Source organism: Epinephelus fuscoguttatus, linkage group LG5 (assembly GCF_011397635.1).
Source record: "Epinephelus fuscoguttatus linkage group LG5, E.fuscoguttatus.final_Chr_v1".
NCBI lineage: Eukaryota > Metazoa > Chordata > Actinopteri > Perciformes > Serranidae > Epinephelus > Epinephelus fuscoguttatus.
This window is the reverse complement of record NC_064756.1, coordinates 32,624,776-32,650,843: the sequence shown is the minus strand read 5'-3', so window position 1 is coordinate 32,650,843 and position 26,068 is coordinate 32,624,776. Positions and strand designations below refer to the sequence as shown.

General features: G+C 41.4%; 1 protein-coding gene across 1 annotated transcript in view; it reads right to left on the bottom strand.

The window, feature by feature from the left end:
* Positions 1–26,068, bottom strand: part of fndc3a (fibronectin type III domain containing 3A) — a 50,224-nt gene that overhangs the window by 21,220 nt on the left and 2,936 nt on the right. The window contains exons 2-6 of the mRNA XM_049576146.1: positions 24,934–25,077; positions 12,990–13,065; positions 1,140–1,216; positions 787–1,033; positions 187–486 (exon numbers count right to left, since the gene is read on the bottom strand). Coding sequence (XP_049432103.1) covers positions 187–486; positions 787–1,033; positions 1,140–1,216; positions 12,990–13,065; positions 24,934–25,044 — 811 coding nt within the window. The 5' untranslated portion in view covers positions 25,045–25,077. The remainder of the gene's footprint in view (positions 1–186; positions 487–786; positions 1,034–1,139; positions 1,217–12,989; positions 13,066–24,933; positions 25,078–26,068) is intronic.

The window sequence follows — 26,068 nt, the reverse complement described above, 5'->3', positions numbered from 1 at the left end:
TCATGTAATCAAGAATAATGTTGGCCATGCTGCTGATCCCTCACTGCCACCAGCTGCAGCTGCTAATGAGGCACTATTCTAAGCGCCAAACACAGCACACTCCTAACATCCGGAAAAGGCTGTGAATGCTGTGTGTCAGCCCTGACTGTAAACCTTTGACGAACCTTTACCCTTCAACCTCCTTACCTCCTGTCTCTCCATTTTTCCCCCTGCCTGTCTGCTTGTCAGGGCCGGCCACTGCATGGCTGAGCTGCCCCTGCTCCGCCTCAAGCCCTTTCCCCCCGACACCGTTGTGAATGTCCACTGTCGGGGGGCTGCTGCATGTCTTCTGTGGCGACGGGGGAGGGCTGTCCTTCACCTGCCCTCCCCCTCCGCCTCCCTGTCGCTCCTTCAGTTTCTTCTGCAGACGCTCATACGTTTTGCTAGTTCTGTCGTCTCTGTGAACAAACGGTGGGCGTCCATGTTGGGAGTGAGAATCTGCAGAGACTGAAGGAAAAAGACAACACCTGTGAGGCTGTACAGACACAGACAGAAGTACAAAAAAAGACCTGCCTGGCAGCCAGAGAAGCAGGTCAAAAAATGGCTAACTCACAGGTTATTATGAGAAGGCATACAAATAAACAGGGCGGTAGTGAGGTAAGCCCCCTAAGATTAAGAAATTGAAAGACTTAACAGTGTAACTCAGGCCTTGATTGTATAACTCAACTGTGCAAATGAAGTGCTGGGGACAAATAAATAACATCTTAATATAACAATACAGCCCAGAGACTGCTGGCTCCAACTCACCCTGCTCTGAGTAGATATGAGCTGGATGGTACTGGGAGATGTACTGAGAGCTCATGTCGCCCACGCCCCCCGCCAAGCCCGTGTACAGGTGGGGTGGCGGGGGCATCATGGCAGGGTGTGGGATGAAGGCAGGCAGGTGGGCATGGGGTGGAGGTGGAGGGTGGTGGAGAGGGGAGTGCCCCCCTGGGTGGAACTCTGGTTGCTGAGGTAAAACCAGAACCCGCCGCACTCCGTTCTCCTCTATGATCTACGAGGAAACACACAAGAGCGGAGAAAGCAGATATCAAAGCTGCTCCGAGTTTGACCAGATGCCAATCAGAAACATTGCACTGGAAATCGTATAGACTGGGTACCTGTGAAACGTATCCAGGAGGCACATAGATTGGAGGCACTGAACCATTTGGAGACATCATGGGAACCTGAGCAGGACCTGTGAAGAAGGCAGGAGCAAGATCAAACACTTTCCCTTGGGGCAAACAGCTGTTTCATCTGTGGTAAATGCCTTGAGAGGAATAGAGTAGTGCACAGGGTTGAAATTTCAGCCAGAGTCTGACCTGATTCATTCAATCTTTAGCCTTTTCCAAACAGCTAACAAATGTTTTCATACCAAACCCAATGTTTTTGTTTTTTTCCAGAAAATGTCTCTCTCTCTCACACACACACGCTTGAATGCATAAACATTGCTGAATTTGAAGCTCAAACCAAGTTTTGTTTGAATGATAACCACGATGTGGCTCAACATAATAGCTGCCTGAGTAATAACTTTTACTCTATTTCAAATATTTAATTTTTCTTCTCTTATCAAATTAGTACAGCAGTTGACTCTAATTACTTCAGTACCCAGGAGTCTCAGTGGCCGTTGCTATGAAGATGCCAGCTTCCAGAAGCACAAAACAGTGGTAGTCAAATCAGCACACATCAAAGCACCTCACAATAGTTGATGAGATGACAATATTTTTGACTTTGTAATCAAAGAAATTTATTTCATTGCAGTTGGTCATCTTTTGTATCGTTGTATTGTCCATCAAAGCCTTGAAGTGATCCAGCTGCCAGTCACTCTAAACCTTCAGCGGACATAAGAATTTGACATATTTCTGTAACCCTGGACAACCATAATAACTCCTTCCATCTTGCCACCTATGGCATACGACACTTTAGCGGTCAACCTCAAATGTTACCTCTGTAGGGGGACAATCCCTACAGTCAATTCACTCCTCTGAACCAGCTGCATTTTCAATGACTATTTCATTTTTCATAAACCTATGAGAAAGAAAAGGCAGAGGAATGCATTTTTTTAAATACTGGCAAATGCAAGAAGACCACTTTATAAAAGTGCTGAGAAACAACAAAGTTTCCTGCGTGGCTTTGTTGTAGGGGCCAGTGCAGCGGCTTAGCTCAGCTCAGAGAAGTGACAGCTCAGCAGAAAGCCTGGGAGAGAGAAAGAGAGAGGGACCTCTGTGCCAAGTTTGCACATTCGCACATTTCTCTTCTTACAAACCTAAGACATAAACACTATGGCCCCAACGCCAGATGTCATGCAGAAGAGCAAAAAGATCCTCAACACACACTGACCTCCCAGCAGCCTGCTTGAGGAGGAGTTCTCCGTCATTTCTTCAAAGCTAGCGTAAGCAGAGAAGGCACTTCTAAATGAGCGGCCATAATGGGTCCTAACTACAGAGGCTGGCTCTGTGCTGATACATTGAACCCTCCCATTTCTAGCCTCTAGTGCTATGTCCCCAGGTGCTGAAGTCCAGGCTCCACCTCTCAGGAGAGAGTAACACAACTAGCGAGTGTTGATATATGGACAGCTACCAGTTTGTTAGGTAAACCTAATTAAAGCTAATACAGTCTAACCCAACAGCTCTGCAATAAATCCTACCTTTATGAAGATTATAAAGTTCAGTGATTGTTGAAACTGTTTTAAAAAGGCAGTGAATCAACTTTATGGTCTTTGTTGAGGTTGAAGTTTGTGGTGCTGTTTGATAATACTGAGTTACACTGAGAAGTGTGTCTAATATTTCGTCCACCCCATTTATATCAAGGGTAGATCAACAATTAAAAAGACCTCTCAGTATAACATAGTGCTGTTCAGTAGCTCTATAAACTACAACCTTCAAATGATCATGTTGATCTGTTGCATCAGTTAATAAACTGGGTATGCACTATAACTCAGAATGAGTCAGGTCAAGAGTTCACTGTTACACTTAACAGCTCAATACAAAGACAGGTTATGGTTGCAAGGCAAGCTAGTTGGATTTGTATCACAGCTGCTCACCTTGTGGCTAAACACAATTATACCAACCATACGATCAATGCCTGCCATCAATGCACATAATTTGTTTAATAACTACAAGATTAATGTTACTGTGGTCAGCGCTGGTCAAGTGTGAATAAGGCTGGCAGAGCTGAGCTGAAGTAAACAGAGATGAAATGCTCACCCTGAGGTTGTGCCGATAACTGTATTGTCTTTGGAAGCAGCAGTTTTATTATATCCACTATTTTAGTTCTTATAAAGATATCATTAATCTAATAACATGAAACAACTCAAAAAGACAAAAAAATAGCAGGGTTCAAGTTGGCGCAGGCCTGCTTTAGATTCTTGGACTGATTAAAACTGGATTTCATTTTAAAATAAATTAGCCAATAGACACTTCCCAAAACTGTCACTGGAGCACTCGAGTGACTTTGGACTGTGGGCTGAAAGATGCTCTTCTTACTTCACTGTTACCATTTAATGCCAGACAATTTCACAGATTATTACTTTCTGTTCTGTACAAAATAATTAGAATTATACTTCACTTGTCTACCTGTTATAATCTCCACTAGACAAGACAGATAGCAGTAGGCCTCTTATACCGGTATCAAAAGGGCAAAGAGCTTTGAAGCCCCTCTCAGTACACTGAGCCAGCAGACTGATAGGCAGTGAGTCACTTCCCTACCTAAGAACACAAGGTGTGCGAGGACAAAAATCTCAATTCAGGGAGCCTGGGAGAGCTCAGCCTGAATGAAGGCAGTCACACAGGCTCAGCCCTCATTGATTTCAGATTACAATATCATTTGAGTGGGAGTTGAAAGTGTTTACTGTTAACTCCACTCACTTTTAAGACTAATAAATTATGTTGTGCTTATGCCAGGTGCCCTGGTGCACCTGTGTGGTGACTGATTAAGGCAACTCCAGTTAGCGCTGCCAATGCTAACTAACAGGAAATCTGATGAATCACATCAGCATTCAATATGCCACTGTTTGTACGTTTAGAATGAAAGACTCTGTGTGCACCGACTTGGAGAGTGAAGGAAGAGGAGGATCAGCAGAAAGCATACGGTGAGGGAGGTAGGATGAGGGAGCCACACATATCTGACATAGAGAGAAAGAGAAAGAAGAGAGGTAGGGTGGAGAATGGGGGGGGGGGGGGGAGAAGAACACCCACTCTTTTACATCAGACTGACGCACGAGTGCTGACAGAGATCAGATAGAAAAGGCCACATCCCCCTCCCCCTCCCCTCTCCTCCCCTTGAGTCAACTGGAGCACTGGTTGTGCTGACGTGGCCATGGAGTGCCAGCCTTCCAGAGGAAGCAGCCACGGGAAAAACATCAGTCCTCCTCCACAAAACGGCAGGCTGCCACTGAGCCAAGAATAGCCACAAACAAGCTGCCCATTCTGGCAGTGTAAACAGAGGCTAGGCAACACTTTGTGAGGACCATCGTCTCCCATCCACATCACATAACTCGTCATCACCTCCCCGCCTCCTGGAGGAGGCCAACAGGATCAACTGGAGCAGCGTCTGAATCGAGAGGGGGCTGGAGGTTAGGGCAGGGAGATGGGGATAATTGTTCAGGTTGGGTGAAAAAGCCAAGGGAAAGACTTATCAAAGGCCAGACATATGTCCACTAGGGTTGGGTACCGTTCATAATTGAACCGATACGGTACCGGTATCTGGAATTCGGTACCGGTACCAAACGGTACCTTATTTCGGTACTTTTTAACCCTATGGGCCATTGGCCTTTTTGGGGTATTTTTACTGCCTTTACTTTTAAGCTCATATCACAGTCATTATAAAGGCTACATACACATGCTATATCTTGGTTTTTTTTGCAGGACAATCTGGGCTAATCAGATTTGCCATCATTCCATATCCTTCCATGTGCCTGTATTTCATATTAATTTTTATATCAATGAAAAAAACAAATCTGTGCGCCTAAATTCTTACATTTTTACATTTACATTTTTCTGAAAATGAATATATAGATCCTAACAAACAAATTCAAGTGGGACTTAACGCAGGTCTTTTAAGGCATATTGCAAACCGAAGAAACTTGGCAGACGTGGCTCTGAAATAACGGCAACAATCCAAGCAAACTGTCAGGAATCGGATGTACAAATGAATCCTCAATTAGATATGGAGAATAAAAAGAAGAGGAGAAAACAAGCTAGACAGAAGCTGGCTGGGTTAACAGAAGGGTGTAAAAATCGGCAAAGGCACACAGACGGAGAATACAAGAGCAAGACAGGTAGAGAGACAGAGCAAAGAGACAGAATGGTTTCATATGGGAGCTCTCAATAATCTCTCAATGGCAACATGATGAACTGTGAGCCTATAAAGATGGAGCGGGCTTGATTATTAATTAGAGCTAATAAATTGTCTCCATCCATAAATAAAGAGGAGAGAGAGGACAGGCAAGGGAAGGCGAGCAGACTAACTGACAGAGGTTAATAATTACAGCCAAGCAAGAGAGAGAGGCTAAGTACTGAACTGTCAATAAAACAAAAAAGTACTAATTGCAAGTTAAAATCCTAACCATGATTTTTTTGGGTGATGACATTGTGGCAAATGGTTCTCTTTTTGCATGGCACTTTTTTCTTGCAGGCAGAAAGATCTTCCATCAATTAAGAGGGTAGTAATTTGCAATAAGCGGAACATTCTATTAGCAGATTACAAAGCCATGAATGTGTGTGCTCATCCTCGGCCAGGCTTTTTCTCCACAACATGCCCTTTAGCATCAAACCACCACCAATCCAGGCTCACAGAGGAGGGGAGATATTGGAAAAAAAAGGAAAAGGGCATTCTGTGTTGATCTGTGTGCAAACCAGAGCCTGTGGGAGGAAGCTGTACAGTAAACAATAGAACAATTTAATAAGAATAGCATGTCTTCTCAGGTGTTAGTAAACACTGTCTGAATTCCTGATATTTTAAGCATCCGCATGGCTCTTTCATCCCCGCCGGCATGAATGACGTTTACAGGAGGGGAGGGAATCAGTAACCTTCATGCTTGCGCTTATTACAGAACATCACAGTGCGGCTGCTGCTCTCAGCCAGAAAAACCCAGAACAAGATAAGGGCCGTGACCACAGGGGCCAGATTTTTTTAAATAATGAATTATTTGGTCTGGTCCCAGATATGAAGAGTCCACCCTAAAACCACTGTCTCCTCCTGTAACCAGAAGTGAACCTCACAAACCCAGTGAAACCAAAACAGCTAAGTGGACACTGAATTGCATTGTTCCTCAAGACATTCTGTTCCTGATGAAACTTAAAAGAAAAAAAAATTTTTTTTAAACGCCCCTCCCTCTCACCATCTTCTATCATTCTATCATCCTCTTTACCTTTTCTCCCTCCCCCTTGGTATCAACGCAGCAATGGGAGAATGAGTCACAAGCCCAGTCATTTTTAGAGCTACTCATTGCAGAAGCTGTGAATGAACCTCGTCTGTGTGTGCGGCTGCACGCACGTTTGTGTACATGTACTTGGAATTAGATGGGGGAGGTGGTGAGTATAAAAATAATGTACTAATGTGGCAGATGTGTCTGATGTTTGTGGTCCAATTATATGAACCATATGTGACGAGTTTTGTTTGGGAGAGGGTGCTGAGGGTGAGGAAACATGCAACCACCCCACAAGTGTGCGCATGAGTTTAACCTTAATGGATACAATCATGCAAGCCTGTGTAATTTCATATGGTGTGTATTCCCAGTTAAAATAAGCATAACAACTGTGCCACTAGCCGCCCAGAGCAAGTCCACTGTTTCATGACGTATAAGCGTCCTTGCTGCCCACTCAACGACCACAATGTAAACTCAATGGAAGGCTTTGAATAAATAAGGGTGGAAAATGACAAGAGAGAGGAGGAGAGACAGTGTGTCAAAGCACAAAATGAGAGATAGGATGAATAGAGAAGGGCCATGATTTATAAAGTTGAAACAGATTTTTTTCTTGTGAAGCTGCAAATTTTTCTGCTGATATTCACCAACTTTAAATCTGACTATTCAGTTAAACATAAGATGGAAATAATAATTCCTGCCCAGATTTTTGTTCCTGTGGCAAAATGCCATCTTTTTTTAGGATTCAATTTACAGAAACATTTTTAAAAGCCTTTTTTTTGCTTCAGTCATGTGTAATAACCTGTAAACCCTGAAATGTAAGGCTCTTTATATGAAGCACTTACAGATCAAATTAATGATCCTAAAGATAATGTGATGAATACATTCTGGTACGGCATGTCAAGATGATGATTTTGCATCTTTAAGTCCCAGTTGGTAAGATTTAGTGGCATTAGCGGTAAGGTTAATACAACTGAATCTGTGTGCAGAGCGTGTAAGAGAACTACAATGTGTGTTTGACATGTTTGTACTGGGCTACTGTGGAAACAACATGGCAGACTCCATGGAAGAGGACCTGCTCTGTGTGTAGATACAAAGAGGTCACTCTAAGGTAACGAAAACACAATAATTTCCACCTTCAGGTGATTTTAAACTACTGAAAACATAATTAGAAATCTTATATACAGTTTTTGCCAACAGATGCCCCTTAATCCTACATGCTAGACCTTTAAATGCATTGTTGAATCTTTGTCATTAGTAAAAATTAGGACTCCTCATACAACAGTCTGACCCAGCAATTTGATTGGACAAGTGGGATTCTATGAGTGCTGATATATAGTATACAGCAATGGAACTTTCCCTTTATTATGTTAATCATTAATTAGCCACAAAATTAAACATATTACCATAACTAACATTTGAGTTCAATAATGAATTGTCAAAAAAGGAAGAAGGGACAAAAAGAAGCCTGAATACTGCAAATCTTAAAGTATGCGCATATGACATCAGAAGACGATGCAACGAATGGATTAACCTGTAAACTCATCGGCATCTCCAGATTTCCACCTAAGCAACTGTCAACAGACTTCTTTCACTGGTTGGGACAGTACAGTCCCGGTCCAGTTGCTGAACTACTGGTGTTGGCAAAACCAAAGAAATCATTATTTAAAACAAACAAATCATAACCTGTTGCCACCTTTTGCGGTTGATAAGCGGCGCTTGTAGAACTGTTGTATACAAGCAAAATCAAACACGGATCGAGCTGTTGTACTGAATATCTGCACGGCTGTGATTATCTTTGGCACTCGGCCTTCTGCCTCGAGCCTGTGACACAGCAGTGCGGATATAGAGTAAAACAACACTCCCTCTTGTGTGATATTGCTCAGTTCATTTCCACTAATTACAAACACTATCATCCAGATTTTTCGTGTCACTTGACTATGCTTATTGAGAATTGTGAAGAAAATGTTTCTACAGGCTTCAGTATAGTCCACTGAAGGTATGTGTCGGACAGTCGAAAAGCTTCAGAACCCACAACACCATTCCAATGTCCAATTGGGGGGGGGGGCTGTGTCCAAACATTTCTGCATCTTTATAAAACCTACAATCCCATATTCATGTCTTGATTTGCCAGCTGTGTAGAGGTGAGAATGCAAACTGGCATTTCAATGTAATGACACCACTTGGACTGATTTCACTCAATCCTAAAAAATCAAAACTTGAAACAGAAACAGAAACCTGAACAGACACATGGTGAAAAATGTCTATTGCTGTAGCAGTATAGCTTTTTAGGAAGTCAATTCCAGTGGAATTGCTCTCAAGAGAGACTTGTGTATTGACAGTATGGATACTCCCTCACCACACAGTGTCAGATGTTCAACAGTGCACGTCCAGGCTGTTCAGTTTGAGGTACAGAGGACATGACAGCCTTAAGTCCCTCTGATAAAAACTAGACTAGCACCACCAGGAATGAGATGAGGTGTTTCACAGCTATGGCATCAGAGATAAGGGACAAGTAGGCAGATGGGCTGACTGACCAACCGGTATCCAACAGAGAGAAAAGGCAGGACACTGGGAAAATGGCTAGAAACTGAGCCAGGTGTATGCACGCGCATGCTAACACGCAGGCGCGCGTGCACAGACACACACACACACACACACACACACACACACACACACACACACTCTTTCTGTCTCGCTCTCTTTAGCTCCCTGTCGAGATGCCAGAATGGCTGTCTTGGCTTTTGTGGGAGAAGGCACATCTCAATCAGGCTCAATAAGCCCAGTGGAACTAGATGGTACTCTCAGCCATCAACCAGAGACTGAATCATCCAAAGTGATGTGAATCACAGACAGACTAAGTCAGATAAAGAAGTGGATCTAATCAGCCCAATGGTCCTGATGCTGACTTGCCTCATCAGTCACCAAGCTTACCAGGTGGTCTATCACTTGGTGCCGGTGATACAGCCTTCCGATCTACAGTGGTTGACACTGAGAAAGAATGACCCAGGAAGCGCTGGGTTTCACGAGGGCATGTCCAGTCACAAACAGAACTCCCCTTATGGCAAAGAGGACAGCTAGCAGGAGCAGCAAGATATTAAATGGCCACTCTAATTAGCCTTTCTCACTAATGGCCCCTCCTCTAAGGCAGATATCAAAAAGGCAAAATGCCCTCCATAAACTGCATTTACAAGATTGTCTGTTCATATCATGCAGGCTGTCATGCGCTAACACGCGGCAATTACACGGATCCAGCTGCTGAAAATACATATTTGAATACACAAATTGGTGTGGGATGGAGCAAATCCTAAAAAAAAACATGCAAAAATACATGTTTTTGTGTCACGCTGTCCCTGTCGGTCCATACTAGGGTAAAAGGTGAAAGCATGCATATGCACAAGATACTTAAGTGAACAAGGCTAATCTGTTGTTGTGATCACACAACAAACCAAACCAACCAACCGCATGTGCATACATGCATACATGCCCGCACACACACACACTCTTCTTCCTCCCTCCTTGCACCGCAAGCAGTGAGTCATCCCTCTATTCACGTCACCGAGAGATGAGTGCACCCTGTGACAGGCCAGTTAGTAGCAGTCACACTGATCTATGTGGCACCTCTCTCCCTTTGTTTCTCCTCTGATGGAGAGACTATGTATGCTCGCTCCCTATTAGGAAGGTTTACTCAGCTCATAATGGGGGGCCGGTGTGGGAGCTCAGTCAGACAGGAGTAAGGCGAAGTGTCCCCATGTGAGGAAACTGTATTATGGCTTTACTCCCTGGGCAGGATCACTCTACATCACTGCTTTTGCTCCTTTGTCTACTAAATCTGGATGCCTGCGGCCTGTTCCACAGGCGTATGTCTCACTGTTATTCATATACATCACATGGAATGGTCAGAGGCTACTGACAAGACATAACCTATGTCTTTCAACGGTGAGATATTAAGCACTGGTCTATACATGGGTCATTAAATTTATGCTAAAATGTTGAGCGCCTGCCTGCTGTGGGCACAAAGGGTAGCGATCATTATTCACTCACAAACCTTTATTATGCCGACATCCTTTATTTTTCTTTATTAACTCAAATGGAACATTTAACAGAAAAAAAGAGTGGCCGTGAACTCACAGAAATGTCAATACACAGAGGGATGTCCGTGGAGCATAACAAACAAAGCAAATCATTTTCAGATCTATGTTTTCTTGGGCAACTACATTTTATCATAATCGTTTACAATTACGGCCCCACAGCTCTACCTCCTACTACTCCAGCTGTCTTCCGTTCACAATGTCAGCGACGTGTTGGAGCCAGACTTCATTGTTGCTGTCACAAAGCCAGCGCAATCACCAACAATTGAGGAAAAGGAAATGACTGCCATCAGGACAAATAAGAATGTGTAACAAATCTTACGCAAACACCGCCTTTTCTGCCCTAACTCCTCTACCAACACACTGTAATCATACCATATGCTTATTTTAACATCATGATAGTATATCGGAGCACAGTTCATTTTATCATCTGTCATATTAAACAGGAAGAGCAGCCAAATGACATTCGGACATTTGGGTAGCAAAGCCAATAAGGGGGATTTTTTTTTCTTTTAGGCATTAGAGTATGACAGTCAGGAGGTGGGGTGGGAGGGGAGGGGAGGGGGTGCAGGGCTGTACAGTAAGTGTTGTAAAAGGAACATCAATAAAAATCAAAGCAAATGCATTTAAGTGCACACAATACAACAGTTACTGAACTGAAAAATGAAGATGATGGTACATTTCCTGGGGTCAAGACGCATTTTGTATCTGTTTTTGATCTGTTATCCTCGACACTCATTTCCTATTATTTGTCATGTTGGGATACATTCTGTTTAGTAACCATGCATATTAAGCAAGTGAAACATGAATCAGTGTGATCAAGCTTGATCAGCTCAGTGTCTCTTAAATAACACCTAATTTCATTAAAACATATTGATGCGCTTACATAACACATTTCTTCAAGCTGTCCTACTCTCTACATTGGCTGGAACCATAAGATGTAATTATGTCATTGAGCAGCCTGAGAGCTGTGAGACGTGGCTGTCATCCTGTTGTCATTCCTGTAAAAATACGTCAATGCTTCCTGGCCAATCCCCTCCCCTTTTCACTGCACACGCTGCTAAAAGCTGAATGAATCTGGGTGAAGTTGATTGCTGGAAATAAAAAGGTTCAGCAAAAAAATCTGGCTCTGTTAATGAGATTATGCTTACACCTATCATGATCTCACACTTGTTAAGATGATCAGACTTAAGCACCTACATGAAATTGCTGTTAGCTGCAAGAACCTGAGGCAATCTCATGATTAGATGAAAATTTTTGGACTGTCAACACTGGATTTTAGAAAGCCTCTTGATTCGTCGTAATTATCTACACGTACAGGCTCAGAGATTCTAAACTCTCATTTTATCTTTTCTTTTCTTTTTTTTTTTTTTACCTCTTACAGGCAAGCACATTTCAAAAGGGGGGAAAAAAAAAACATTTTCAAGTACATTTTATCAGTCAGCCAACCACAAATGTACAGTAAAATCCTCTTCTCTAGATTTCAATTTTAGCATTTGCACTCTTGATAAAGTGCAAATCTATCGATTCTTTTTTTAAACACTGTCTCTTTGCATGGGTGTGCATTTTTACAGATGATCAAATTAAAGACTCCAAGCAAATTTGCGGTTAAGAAAATAACAAAATTTGTCTGAGGTTATACTTAACAGAAGAACAATTTATTGCACTGAACATCAGTTTGATTTCCATGTGACACTGCACATTTGCTTATTGCATATAACTTAATATGAGAATTTTCTTATTAATATTGAGATATTCACTTAAACTACATCATTCAGCCCGAGGTATTTTCCATATTTGCTGTATTAATTTATTTTGACAAGACTCAGGACGCATTTTAAATGAGCCATACATTTTCAGGAGCTTCGTTGGCCCTGTGTGAACTATAGCCAAGACGGCATTTGTCTGTCTTGTGCTCACAATGCCCGAAAAGTCACATTTAATATGTTGTCTGCTCTCATTGGAGCACTCTCTGCTGTGGCAGTAGCGCTTTGTCCACTGAATATACACTATACCTCTCTCAGCATTTTGCAGCAAAAGCTTCAACCATTACTGGTACTGTTAAATGCAATAGGCATGTGCACATGTTACATGTCTTCATAAGAACGTAATACTAAAACTTAAATCGAACAGCTTTATTCATTGTTTTGCTTTTGGGTGCTGGATAAAAATATACGGTCAAATCGTATTAAAATTTCATACCTTTAAGATTTTGTGGAAAGGGGGTGCTCTGAAAATTAACTAATAGATGCCATTATATAAACTTTTTTTTTCAAGGCTATAAACATGGCGAGCCAGGAGGGAGATATTTATCTAAAATCATTTTTTTTCTATTTTTACAAAAGGGGTTAATTAATGAACATGGGTCCAAATAAATCCATGCATATTATGCACATTACACAATTAATATTCTGTAATTACCTTTCACATTTTTCACAACTGGATTATACAACAACATGCATTCAAATCTGGAATTACAACAAAAAGATAATGTGGTAACAGAACAGCTTTCTTACCTGTGATACACTGAAACTGACCATCCTCTCGTCGAATAGTGAAGGCCTCACCTGGGTTTACCTGCACCAGGATTACCTGTGGAGAAACAAAGTAAAATTTCATTTGACTAAGTTAGTTTTCACACACATTCTACAGGGACTAGTCAAAAGCAGTTTTTGTGCATGGATAACTTTACATGTCAACATATGTTAACGCACACAGCCAATTTTCTGGTAGATCTGTGGGAATGTTCCTCCACAGCTCGGGTGAGAACTAAAGCACAAAGAAAAGTATGCAACAGACTTAACACCAACAGTGTTTGGTGTTACACTGACAATACGGTAAGCTGAAGATCATAATGAGGAAAATGCAAATCCTTTCTTTCTATTGAGAGGATTTGTGTATAGGTAACACTGGCAAAGGCAGGTACAAGCAACAGAAATAACACACCATCAACAAGAACCAAAACACTTAAAGCTGCCTGCTATGGGACAAGCGGTCCAGCCTGCTTAAAACAGGTGCCGTAGACAAAAAACACTTTAAACAGGTTCCCTTTCAGTTCACATAGCACCACTTGTTTGGGGGTCAAAAATATACTGAAATAGGTATTGGCAACAACATCAACAGGAGAACTGACAGACTGTGGGGGTTAAAATGAGCACAATGGACCCAATTTAATTAGGAGAGATAAATAATCACTATGCCGCAGTAGCTCAGTCCATAGGGACTTGGGTTGGGAACCGGAGGGTCACCTGTTCGAGTCCCTGTCTGGACCAAAATATGGAGCGTGGACTGGTGGCTGGAGAGGTGCCAGTTCACCTCTTGGGCACTGCCGAGGTGCCTTGAGCAAGGCACCAAACCCCCCACCCGCTCGGGGGGCCTCACCAAGGGCAGCCCCCTCACTCTGACATCTCTCCAATTTGTGCATGTATAGGTCCTGTTTGTGCATGTGTGTGTCTTTCGGACCTGTGTGTAATTGACAAGCAAGAGTGAAAACATTGAATTTCTCCTCAGGGGGATTAATAAAGGAAATAAACTTAAACTTAAAAACTTAAACTTAAGTAAGGGGGAAAAAACAATTTCTTATAATAGAGACTAAAGTGTGAACACCAATAGCCACTGCCATACCTGGACAACTCAATCTATTGATTGTACAATTTATGTGTGTAAAAGGGGGGTGTTAAATGTAACACACACAATCAATACACAAGATCATGTTCTACATCAACTTTCACTGTCAATATGAGCGATGATCCCCACAGAATCAGGGACTGTTTGTAAGAGGCAGCACAGAATAATAAATACAGCTTTGATTTTACATCAAATGTGTATTTTCAGTTTATTTTGGTTGTACAAACAAAACAAAAACAGAAATTCATAAAAACAAAAAAGGATAATTATATTAATGACTGAGGGAGAGGGAAACATAAAATCGTGAAATTATTGTTTGGGTGTCTTTCGTAAACATAATTTATTTAAAAAGCTGCTCATTCTGTAAATCAGTGAGATTAAATGGTTGAATTTTAATCATGCGTGATAACTTTCAAAGTATGTGTTAAAAAACTGTTATTACTTCTATCTTTTACAGGTTACAGTTATTTATTTTTTTTATCATTATTTCTTTTATTTATTTATTTAGCTCAGGGTGATTTTCCCTACTGTACATATGAGAAAAAAATAGCAACCACCTGTACTTCAGGAACATTCAACAGATGTTGCAAACAGATGAAAACATAGGAAGTAAAGGAAGTGATTATTTTTAATCCACTTTTAACATGAGGGAAAAAACAACTAACATCTACGTCTAAAAATACTGATTGTGTCAATATTTTCTACAAGAAATCATCACAGGATCCATGATGTGCAACTGAACTGTTTTCTCCCCATACCTAGTTGGATTAGATAAAAATAGCCACCACCTAATGTGCCGAAAAACAGCTTTTTTCTTCTTGAGTTTTCAGGCTTTAAATGCATTTTTACAGTTTTAACCATAAACCTAACAGACTCTAAACTGTTAATATCTCCATCTCCCATTCATGGAGTTCATAATGACTGCTGGAAATATCAGGTACACATTGCTACCCTACACTGAGTCATGCTGCTTCTGTCATTACAAAAGACTTGAGCACTAGAACTGAACAAGAAAAAGCCTCATTTAAAAAGGTGCATTTTGTACAAAAGGAACAAACTTTTAAACCATTCAAAATCCCCATCAATGTCTCCTTCTCTTGACAACCACCAAATTAAACTATATTTAACAGAACTGATGACAAATGTTCTTTTCTTTTCCATTTGCTTAATCAACAGGCTAGATTATGTTAAGAAAATCAAGATACTCTGGAACTTCTCAAATCTCAAATTCATCATTCTTACAACTTTTCTTCTTAACTTCAAAAGAACACACATAATTAGGTTTTTGTTGCCCGGCACTGTGTGTGGGCGCTAGTTACCTCACTCTTGTGGAAGTCGCTGTCATAGAATCTACACTCCCCTGGCAAAGGGCTTTGCCTATGGTTCTCTTCAAGCACAGAAATCATCAGCACCTCCATCTCAGACACTGCTCCCATTCATGTGCTCAGCAGGGAGAGGAAAGAGCCCTTTGACTGCCACACACAGAAGCTCATATGTTCATACACACCCACACAGGCAGCGTCAGCAGCAAGTGTAGATGGTGGTGAAGGGGGAGGGTGGGGGATGCGGGGCAATGGAGGTCTAATTGAATCAAAGTCTAAACACTTCACAGTTGGGTGCATGTGCATGTTTGTTGTCCACCCCGTTCTGTGTGAAGCAAACACCCCTCCTAGGATGATGACTCCCTTTTTCAATTTAATCTTAACATTGGAAGTTACACTGAAATCAACACTGAGACATTCATTGCATGTTCATAGCAATCTCACGGAAGGAAATTCTGCTTGCAAAAGACCTGACTGATACTTACTGTTGCCCGCATTGCTTTTTCTCATTCAGGCGTCGCTATTCACGCTGTCACAGAGAAAAAGAAAAAGATGCTCCAGGGTCTACCAGACCCTCCACCACTTCACCCAGCCCTCATGAGAAATCACATGACCTGCGATGCTAACACATCTGGCTGGGCTGATCCTTTACACCCTCCACTTCCATCAACTCCTGCACAAAATCCAGAAAGAAACTGGCGAGAGGCGAGGAGTGCAGCAGGAGCTATGTAGGCGGATGGGGCTTAGTCTCTTGCGCTGGATGGAGAATTCACAGCAAGTGTGGCGTAAATCTCATGTTTGCTTAGCCTGGTTCAGCCTCATCTGCTCCATAGCGGCAGTCTCTGCAGCAGGCGGCTTGTTCAATCTTGCCTCTGGCTCCAGTGCGACCTCCCTACCGTCAGTATCCACAGCAACCCCTTCAACAAATAAGCCACAGCAATGTCCGCGCCAAACCTTCAGAGAAGGGATTGAAACCTTATCAGCAGTGGCCACTCTCTAAAAAAGGAGGCGGATGAACCCGAGAAAACCGGACCAAATATGAGGAGGATGATGCCTCAGTTTGCTATTCAGTTCCCTTGTTGCCTCTGTCACTGATTGTGTGCCAGCTCAGTTAACGCCTGCTGTGCTCCTTAATATGGTTAATTTCAATAGCATTCCATCAGGGCGTGATCATAACACAGCTAAGCCGGCAAACGTATAAGGGTTCCATAGCGTGGGGAGTCCTTTGTTCTGCCTTTTTTCACAACAACAACAATGGCGTGAGGGAGCTAAGCGACCCACGCAGCTTCTGAGGCTGACATATACGACTACGCTACAGTCCGTCTCCCTACCCCCGCTTCTCTCCCTCCCCCTCATACTCTCCCTGGCTCTCTCTCCCATTCACAGAGCGACATGCCATACACCCTCTCTTAATACTCCGATCGATGTGAGAGGAGATGAGGTGGTGGGAGTTCAATTGCAGAGCTCCAGCGTTGGCGACAATTGCACCCTCGAGTTCTCTACTGTCTTCAAAGATCACAAAGCAGCCCACTGACAGTCAAAACAGAGACACTATTTGTACGGCGACACAATAAACAGAGCTCGCAAGTATTCACGGCTTCTGTAACATCTGTCCTCATTCATTCTGAATGGATCATTCCTTAAAGCGACAGCGCTGATCACTTGATCAGCATGTGCCAAGTTAACAGATTCTCTGCGTCACTGATACTGCTGCGCAAGGGGTACACCTAAGGCACATCCTCCACAAAATGAAATCCTACGCTTCTCTTTACTCTGCCTAAAATAAAAAAAAAAAAAAAGATGGATTTGAAGAATGAGGTACATATAGCCACTAGCAGCAGTGATCAGTGTTCACAGGATTATAAAGTAGGATGACTTTAGGGAAATATGAACAGTCTACACAGCATAAACAATCCAAATGATTTAAAATTTTGCAGTGATTAAATAAATGATCTGTTATGGTCATTATGCTTAAAGTGTTTTTCCCCAACTACAATCTTGACAAATTCACAGTGAAATCAGGATGGAAGGGTGATTTATTTCTTGTTTATATACAGCTAAAATACATGAAATCATAAACCAAATATGCAATTTTGAGATTTGCCACTTTTCTTAGAAATTGACAGGTGAAAACAGGGAAACACAAAATAATCATGGGCGAATGCTATTTAATTTGATAGTGTTTAACATCCACAGCAAAGTAAATCAGCTACAGAGATTTTATTTCTTGAACTGTAGACAGATAGGAACACTGTCAGCAGCCTCAGCAGCTAAATAAACTAAATAAAATAAACCTTTAACTCCGCACCAAAACAATCCTTGCACCACTCTCCAAATATTTACTGATAAAATTGAGGCTGATGTTACAGAACAATTTCTATTAGCAGTCTGGAATTGGAAAGACATGTTGGCCTAAATTGTGTTAGGATTTTGTTTTCCTTTCAGAGTTACAATGGCATAACATTGTGGTGTATTGTGTGATGAAATGAGTGTTTGGGGGCTTAGAATATAGACAGGTTACTAATGTTTTCTTGACTATTTTGCATTGGATTTCAAAGGACTGCCTCATAATATAACATCAATGTCTAATGTTCAACAGAGACCAAACCTCTGGTTTTCCTGGTAGCGCTGTCTTAAGCATATTTAGTACAACAAATGATTGTTTTGCAACACACAAAAAAGACCACAGTAAAAGATTAATACATTTTTTAGATCAGACAAGCTTCTCCTCTGATAACTCCAACTGCTTTAGGCAACTGCCAGTCAAAGTTACCCACACAACCAGCTCTCGTATCCCCCTAAAGCTCAGCTCTAATAAACGTGGAAATTCTGAATTCACAGTGCTATTGTGAAATACTTTCAAACCAACTGTGTGATGACTTAATACCAAAGTATATGGACTCAGAAATAGTGCTAGGAAACTGCAAACTTTACTTATTACACAGATGACTAAGCACTCTAATGTGAAATGGTTTCCTAGTCACATTCACAACAGGGATAATCTTTATATCAGAGCACCGCATCGGAAAAAAAAAACATGTATTAGGAGAAGAGGAACAATATAAAAGCACATGCACTGCCACAAAATCATAGAACAGTATGTCCAAGTAGTATCTCTTGTTCCCACCGCTGTAAAGATTTACGTCCATGTATGAACCCTGTGCAAAGAGACTGTGGATCAATTAGCACACACTGTCACACAGGTGGCCACTGCTGAGTTTTATTACCCAGGAGAATGGGCCGGCTCTGTGCGTTCATGGCTGTTAGCTCTGACGTATCTGAGCTGCTGGTGACTCAGAGTTCAGGTTTCTCACTATTTGTTCCTCTTAATTGTTTACTGTCGTTGATGTGAACTAGCAGCTGGGTGGACAGGAAACAGGAGCTGAATGACACAGGGAAAATCCTGCCACTGGCGGAACTAGCCCGGAACTAATGCAGTCTCCCTGCTGCTGATGGCATATATGTGCAATTGTAATTCAAGGCAATTTCATGACGCTCAACCCTCCAGGATCCCTTGGGAACAAATAACAGGAGTAGGACACAAATAGATAGGAAAAAAATCTTCCCAAGAGCTATTCAAGCTGTAGCAAGTCCTTGTAAATATTAATTCTCTTCTTAGCAATATTAAGTCACAGAGGAGATAATCTTAAATGTATTTATGGGAGGAACCACAAATTGTTATCACAGCATACAGTCAACCATAAACAGTACATCCATTCTAACACGTTTCTATGAAACTTGAGCCACACAATATTTTCCACCAGCTTTCTGTTTAATATGTTAATAACTGGCTTTCATGTCTCTATTCAACATCTATATTTCTGTAAGCTCATGAACAATCAACAATCACTACTGCCTGATGATGACTTTGAACTTTGCATTAAGTGCATAGTGTATATTATGTTTTAAAGGGGACACATTATGTTGAAATTCAAATGTCCCTGCTCTGGGACTGATAAAGGATTATCTTATCTTATCTTAGCTGAGCTTAGCTTAGTCAGACATCATATGTTGGTAAGGCTGGGCGATATAAAGAAAATTAATATTACAATATTTTTTAGACAAAAACCTAGATGTCAATATTGCAACGATACTGGGTTTACTGCTGGTATTTTCTAAGACAATATCTAGTCTTATATCATAGTATTGATATAATATCCATATATTGCCTGGCCCTAGATGGTGATGTCCATTTCAGGTACTGAATTAATGATACTTAATTACAAAAGAAGAAGAAATTGCCATATCTTTCAAGTAACTGTTCAAGCACTGACAAGTCTTTATAGGCACCTACATCTACATTAGTTTGGCACACATGGACTATGCCATGTCTCCACATCTTTCTAAATTTGGTGGGACTTCATTCAACACAATTTAAATAGGATTTATTATATAATCAATCAAGGAATGAAGCCACCTGAGTATTGATCTGGGTGCATGGTTAGGATCATTGTCCTGCTAAATAAGGATGCTACTGTGAAGAAGATCTTACTTGTGTCTTGGTCTGTATTAAGCTCTGGTCTTTTCTCCCTTTAGCATTTCTAATAAAAAAGTACTGCTGCCACTACCATGCTTCACTATGGAGCTGGTGTTAGATAGCCTGTGGTAGTCCTGATACTGTGCTCTCCACTTCAGCTGAACTATTCAGTTTAGTTAAGTAAGAGCACATTATCTTTTGGCTCCTGCGCTCTAAAAATTTTCACATGGATTTCTACAAACTCCAGGCATGTTGTCGTGTGCTTTTTTTCCTCCCCATCTGGCTTCTCTACCACATAGTCCAGACTTGTGAAGTCCTGTATCAAGTGTAGTCCTTCCAAATGAATCTCTCATCATAGCTAAGGCACTTTACTAATGTCAGAGTAGTCCTAGGCTTCCAGGTCAGCCTCCTGGCCAAGGTCCTTCAAGCTTGGTCACTCTTTTGGTCAGTCAAGCTGCTTGAGGGAAAGTCTGGAAGGTTTCACATTTTGGCCATTTTTAACGAAGCCTTATGTCCATCTCCTGAATTTCCAACACATTAAAATTGATGTTTTACTATTTTCTTAAGACCTGTTGTCCCCTACACTGATCTCCCTTCATCGGCCATAAACGTCCAGAACACAAAAAATAAGGCAAAGCCTCTCTTCCTTTCATGCAGGTGCGTCCATCTAACTCAAACTCACCCTGGGTCTGGGTCTGCAGCTGCCTACACCTGAGAGATTGAGTGCTCAATCTGCAGCTAAATCTGCGGACCGAAATGTCCCCAGAAGAACAGCCACTGACAGAAAAAAAGACTGCCAGACTTGAAAAATCTCAGTCGACTGAGGTGCCTCTGACTGGCGATTTAAATCTTCGACTTTCAGGGGGCAACCCTAATTCATTTTCCTAATATGTTAGGGACCACGTGCTACACAATTAAACATAAATGTTGCCATCTGATGTATTAGACCACAGTTAGCTTAAAGCTAAACTGCAGTTCTTGCACTTGAATGGCAACTGAGCGGAGCCCAGATCAATATTTGCGTCGTTGATTTAAATATCCAGTACTTGGATCAATTTGAATATTGGCGCAGTAACAGTGGTATGGTTTGTCTCACTGGCTTAGAAGAAAGTGTCCTAAACACTGCTGAGTCACGCTCTGTCCACCTCCTCACAGTAGTCGACAAATAGTGGGCTCACCCTCATCTTCGCAGATGATTCAGTGGCTGACCAGGAGACAAACAGAGTGGGCTGCGTTTGTGTCACAACATCTCGAGCCCTCTGGCAACTTGTGAGGGGCACATGTCCAAGGCCCTGTCTCCTGTGTCTAGCTATAGCATACAAGGCCAGCACTAAAGAGGGCTGAGTCGGGAGTGAGGTCTCACTATCCCACAGTAACATTAGCCCACGCATGGCACAAAGCCACAAGCAGACCACACACTCATGGCTGTGTGCTCCCTGTTCAATTTGTGTAGCTACTATCTAATGCTGAGTGTTCTCTCACATAGCCGGGGCAAACAGGACTTTTTTTTTTTTTTTTTTTTAAAATCTCAGCTCATGTCACGGAAGATTTAAAAACAACATGATTATGTTTGAACAAAATCAGAATAGAAACGAAATTCAAATCAACTGAACAGCATAACAGTTACTCCTCCATACACAGTTTTTTCTAAGCTACCTGTCAAAAGTCCATTGTATATTGCCTTGAAAGATCTTGTAATGTATTAAAATATCCTGAAGGGTTAGATGAAGCTCTGAGGACATTTATCACATTTTTCTAAAATATGTTTTTATCACATTCACTCTGTCAGGTCACAAGCACAGACCTAAAATCCATCAAACCAGAAGAATATAAAAACACAAGCACAAAGAACATGAAAACATTAAATGGCACATCTACTGAAAAAGGATGATGAACAAAATGGAAAAAAATATACATAACCATCAGCACATACAACAACTAAGTAAATAAGCCATTAGCTGGGCTTAAACATTGAGAGCAACAGACTGATTCATCCATGACCAATTTAGCTATGAACCAAATGGCAAGAGCAGGGAAATCTTGGAGGGGAGGGGGGCTTAAATGGATGGAGGCAGTGAATCATACTGTAGCCAAAGTCATCTCAAAAAAGGAATCATCTCAGGTAATGACCCCGAGACAACAGCTTCCTCTCTGACTCAGAATAATTGGTCCAACAGAGCGTTAATACCAAGCCAAGACTGGGATAAAGAAACCAAGAACAAAGAATGAGGTGTCCTTGCAGCTTCTCCAACTAAAGGTCAGAAGCGAAGGGGTCAGCCATCGCTGTGAATCCTCTTCATTGTCACCGCAGTCCTGCCTCGCTCGGTCGGGGCCCAGACCCCTCCAGTGGTTCCTGCCCCTCACTCTGCAGCTGTCATGATATTTACACACCTCCTCAGACACACAGCACACATACGCTACATCTTATTCACAGCGACGGTCAAACAACAGTCCTTGAAAAGCCCTACATCGAATAATGCAAAATGGATGTCTTTTTTGAATCAGAATCAGGAGTCAGACACCACGAAGTCAGTCACATCATCTCCTAATGTGCAATGTGTGCTTTCATAAGGTAGTAAAAAGAACAATAAAAGAAGCACTGTACCCAGGACCAATTTAGTAAGTAAACTAACATAGCTGAAATGTTAATGCAATAAAAGCCCTTATACAATCAAAATCACAGACAATGTGACCACAGATGTGCAAAAAGGTATCCACATGTATGAGGAGAAGAAGAAGAAGAAAAAGAAAGAAAATAAGGCAAAGGAGAAGAAGAAGCGTGTGCGACCCATCACTCTTCTGCAAAAAAACCCCCTGTCATGCAAATTAAAATAACAGCTAGCTGTAGGCACCACGTTTTAAAGAAACAAAAATAGAGCCATGCAAAAGGAGAACTGACCATGAAATGCTTTAAAAATATATTGGTACACACATCATCGATTTAAGTGTTACCTGCAGGAGAAGTAAGTCTGAGGCGAGCTGCACATGCTAGCATTAGCAACTGCACACTCATACTCAACTCCTCATGGTCAAAGATAATGGCTGAAGTAATACCCCATTATATTTGCAAGGACATGTGCTCATACAGCATTGTCGAAAATGATGGCTACAGATGGATGACACTGACCCTGAAACCGCAATACATAATATCCAGTTTTTGCCGTATTTCAGTGAAAAATGCATATGTAATGGGAGCTGCCCAAAAGGTTTGGCCTTGTGCATAGCTGCCAATTGTTCTATTGTTGATGTAGCAGTAAGCACAATTTCTTTCGAGGATGGGTCTATAATACACCATACAAATTATTCTTTGCTACAGATTTTTGCCATTTTGTCATTGATAATGGTTTTTCGTGACTGCCATCCAAACCTCATATAGTTTACTGACTGTAAATTGTCTCTGTATATAATTGTATATCATGTATCTGAGTATTCATATGCCTGAGAGGGATACACGAAGACCTCTGGTGCAAAAACAAAGTCATCATGCTGTAGTTTGAAAAAACACAGTAACTGCTCTTTGTTATCCGATACTTGTTATTCCTCCCCATAGCACATTTCAGCGATCATGAACATGCAGTGTCTCAAATTGGTCTGAACAGCAGGGTGGTAATGATGTAAGCCAGGAAGGAACAGCCACATTTTTTTCCTCTAGCTCTCATAAAACACTGTAAACACTGACAGGAGACGAGGACAGGTAATCAGGTAACCTTTGTGGGAGGTGGTAAGGTAACTGAATTCCATGAGAACAACACCCTCACAGCCCAACACAACGGCAAAATTTGATCTCTACGTGAACAAAGCCTGATTCAGGCGAGGGTTTTTCCACTGTGGAAAATGACAAGATGGCTGGAGAAAGGCATGTTTATAGGGCAGCACTAATATTAGCAAGTCTTATCTAGACAAACTGCATAAGACTGAGGAAATGATGGAAAAGATATCGCTGTGGGTTCCACACTGTCCCCCAGGAAGTCACGGAAACTTAAGCAAATCGAACTGATGACCATCAAAATGACAGGGAAATCACCCAGGCTTGTCAGGGCCACTCAATCTCACTCTGATACTGAAAAGAGATGATGGGGGATATAACCCCATATCCTGTACCCATACAGCCAAGGCTGCTATCAAAACTGAGAGAGATGTGGTTTATAACTAACAAGCACCTGTTGCCTGTTAAATATGTTCTATGAAAAGTTTAACTGAGGACATCAAATCCGTTTGGGTTGTTTCACTACTTATCTGAGTGAGTGCCATGTGTGCATATTTTGTTAAGCATCTGAAACAAGCCACCGAATGCAGCGGGTTTCACAAGAAGTATAGATTACAGTGACAACCCTAAATCAGATTGAGTTTATAGCAACACAACAGTAAAACATTTTTTGTACAGTTGGGTCTGAGATATTGCCATCTTGATCATTCCACTGCTGTAGTAAGTTAAGGCAAAAGGTAAATATAAAATAAATTAATCAAACAGTATTAAATTAAAACAACTCACATGCAGCCTTTATATTGAACAACTTGACATGTAGGGCTTTAGACACCTTTTGAATTTTTTATTGCCTGACACACACACACAGCCCTGGCTCTAGCCTCCACTGGACTACATTTCAGGCCAAATACTACATTAGTGTTTCCCTACTGTGCTGGTCAGACCATACACTTTGTCACTGCCTCTAGTGTTAATACTTAAGTAAGTGCTCAAGTGTTTTAAGTGCACCTGCTAAAATTTCTCAATTGTACTGATTCAGTCCATGGATGTGGTGCATTTTAAACAATCAATATTCCTGTGATTTGCATGAAATTACACAAATATTTCTGACAAACACAAAAAAAGCAAGCGCCACCTATTCTGGCATTGTTTTCAGTTGAACAACTAAAGACTTGAGGCCAAAATAAGCCAGAGGCACCACTTCTAACAAATCCCTTCAACTGTAATTACAAGGCAGATTGCTAGAAGTCAATTTAGACATAACAGACTTGATGCAGCAACTGTGACTAATAGAAGAGAGACATGAGGGCAGAGGGGTCTGAGTGTACCTGCTGGGGGCCCTCCCCGTTGACCATGGCTGGGGGTGGTGGTGAGGCCAGAATTGGGAGTTCAGGGCTGAGAAGCTGGCCGGACTCCAGAGGTGGGGTGTGGTCTGCCATGTCTCCCTCATTCACACCACTGAAGAGGTACTTCTGCAACAAAAGGCACTGCGATCAATCCAAATGTACAAAGTATACCACAAAGCTTTGTGGTGTCATCGTGTTGAGTCTTCCAGCCAGTCATTAGACCTGTGCTGAGAACTACATTTACCCAGAATGTCCACAGGATGTGGCTTCTCTTTCCACTCTCTAAGTATACAGAGTATGAGCACATCATCACCTAAATGTGTACAATCTAAGGATGTGACTTATGTATGTATGTTAAAAGTATGATTAACTATATTTACTCTGAAAACCATAGAAGTATAATATCTTCATGTTTTCTGCAGGTATTTTGTACAATACAGCAAATAAACTGTAACATTCTGGGAACTTTTTATTATTATGTGTGGCTTTAAGTATTAATGAAAATGGAGAAGGGATAGATAAAAGGATAAATGAAGGGATTATGTGGATATTTGTACTCATCACTACAAACTGATAGGACTACGATGATCACCATCAAATATCTTTAGCAACTTACTGCAATGTTACAATTGTTTTTCATTTATTTTACAAACACTATAACATTGTAACAATTACTGAATTTAAAATACTGGAAACCTTATTTGGATGCAAGTGTTTTGCAATGGCACATAAATCTGCCATCCTCCATTACTGGTGATTTTTTACGCAGTTTTATGATGTATAAAGGTTTTTATATTTAGTGTTTTAAAATGCTGTCTGCTCTAGTATACGAGGCATCAGGCATGAGGCAAATAACCTCCAAATGCATAACTGTTTCCAGTAAAGACGTTGTGACAAGCTGAATCACACTGAGTGGGAATTTAACGCACATCATAATTAATTTGAAAACACATCCATTGTTTCCACTGCCAGTCATGCACTGGGAGCATTATCTGGCACAGCAACCCAGCTGCTGACTCTGAAAGATATTTTCTGATGCCATAAATGAGCAGCCAGGTTAAACCAGCTGTTGTACACACATTAAATAGGCCTGATCACAAACCAAAAAGCTGGTTTA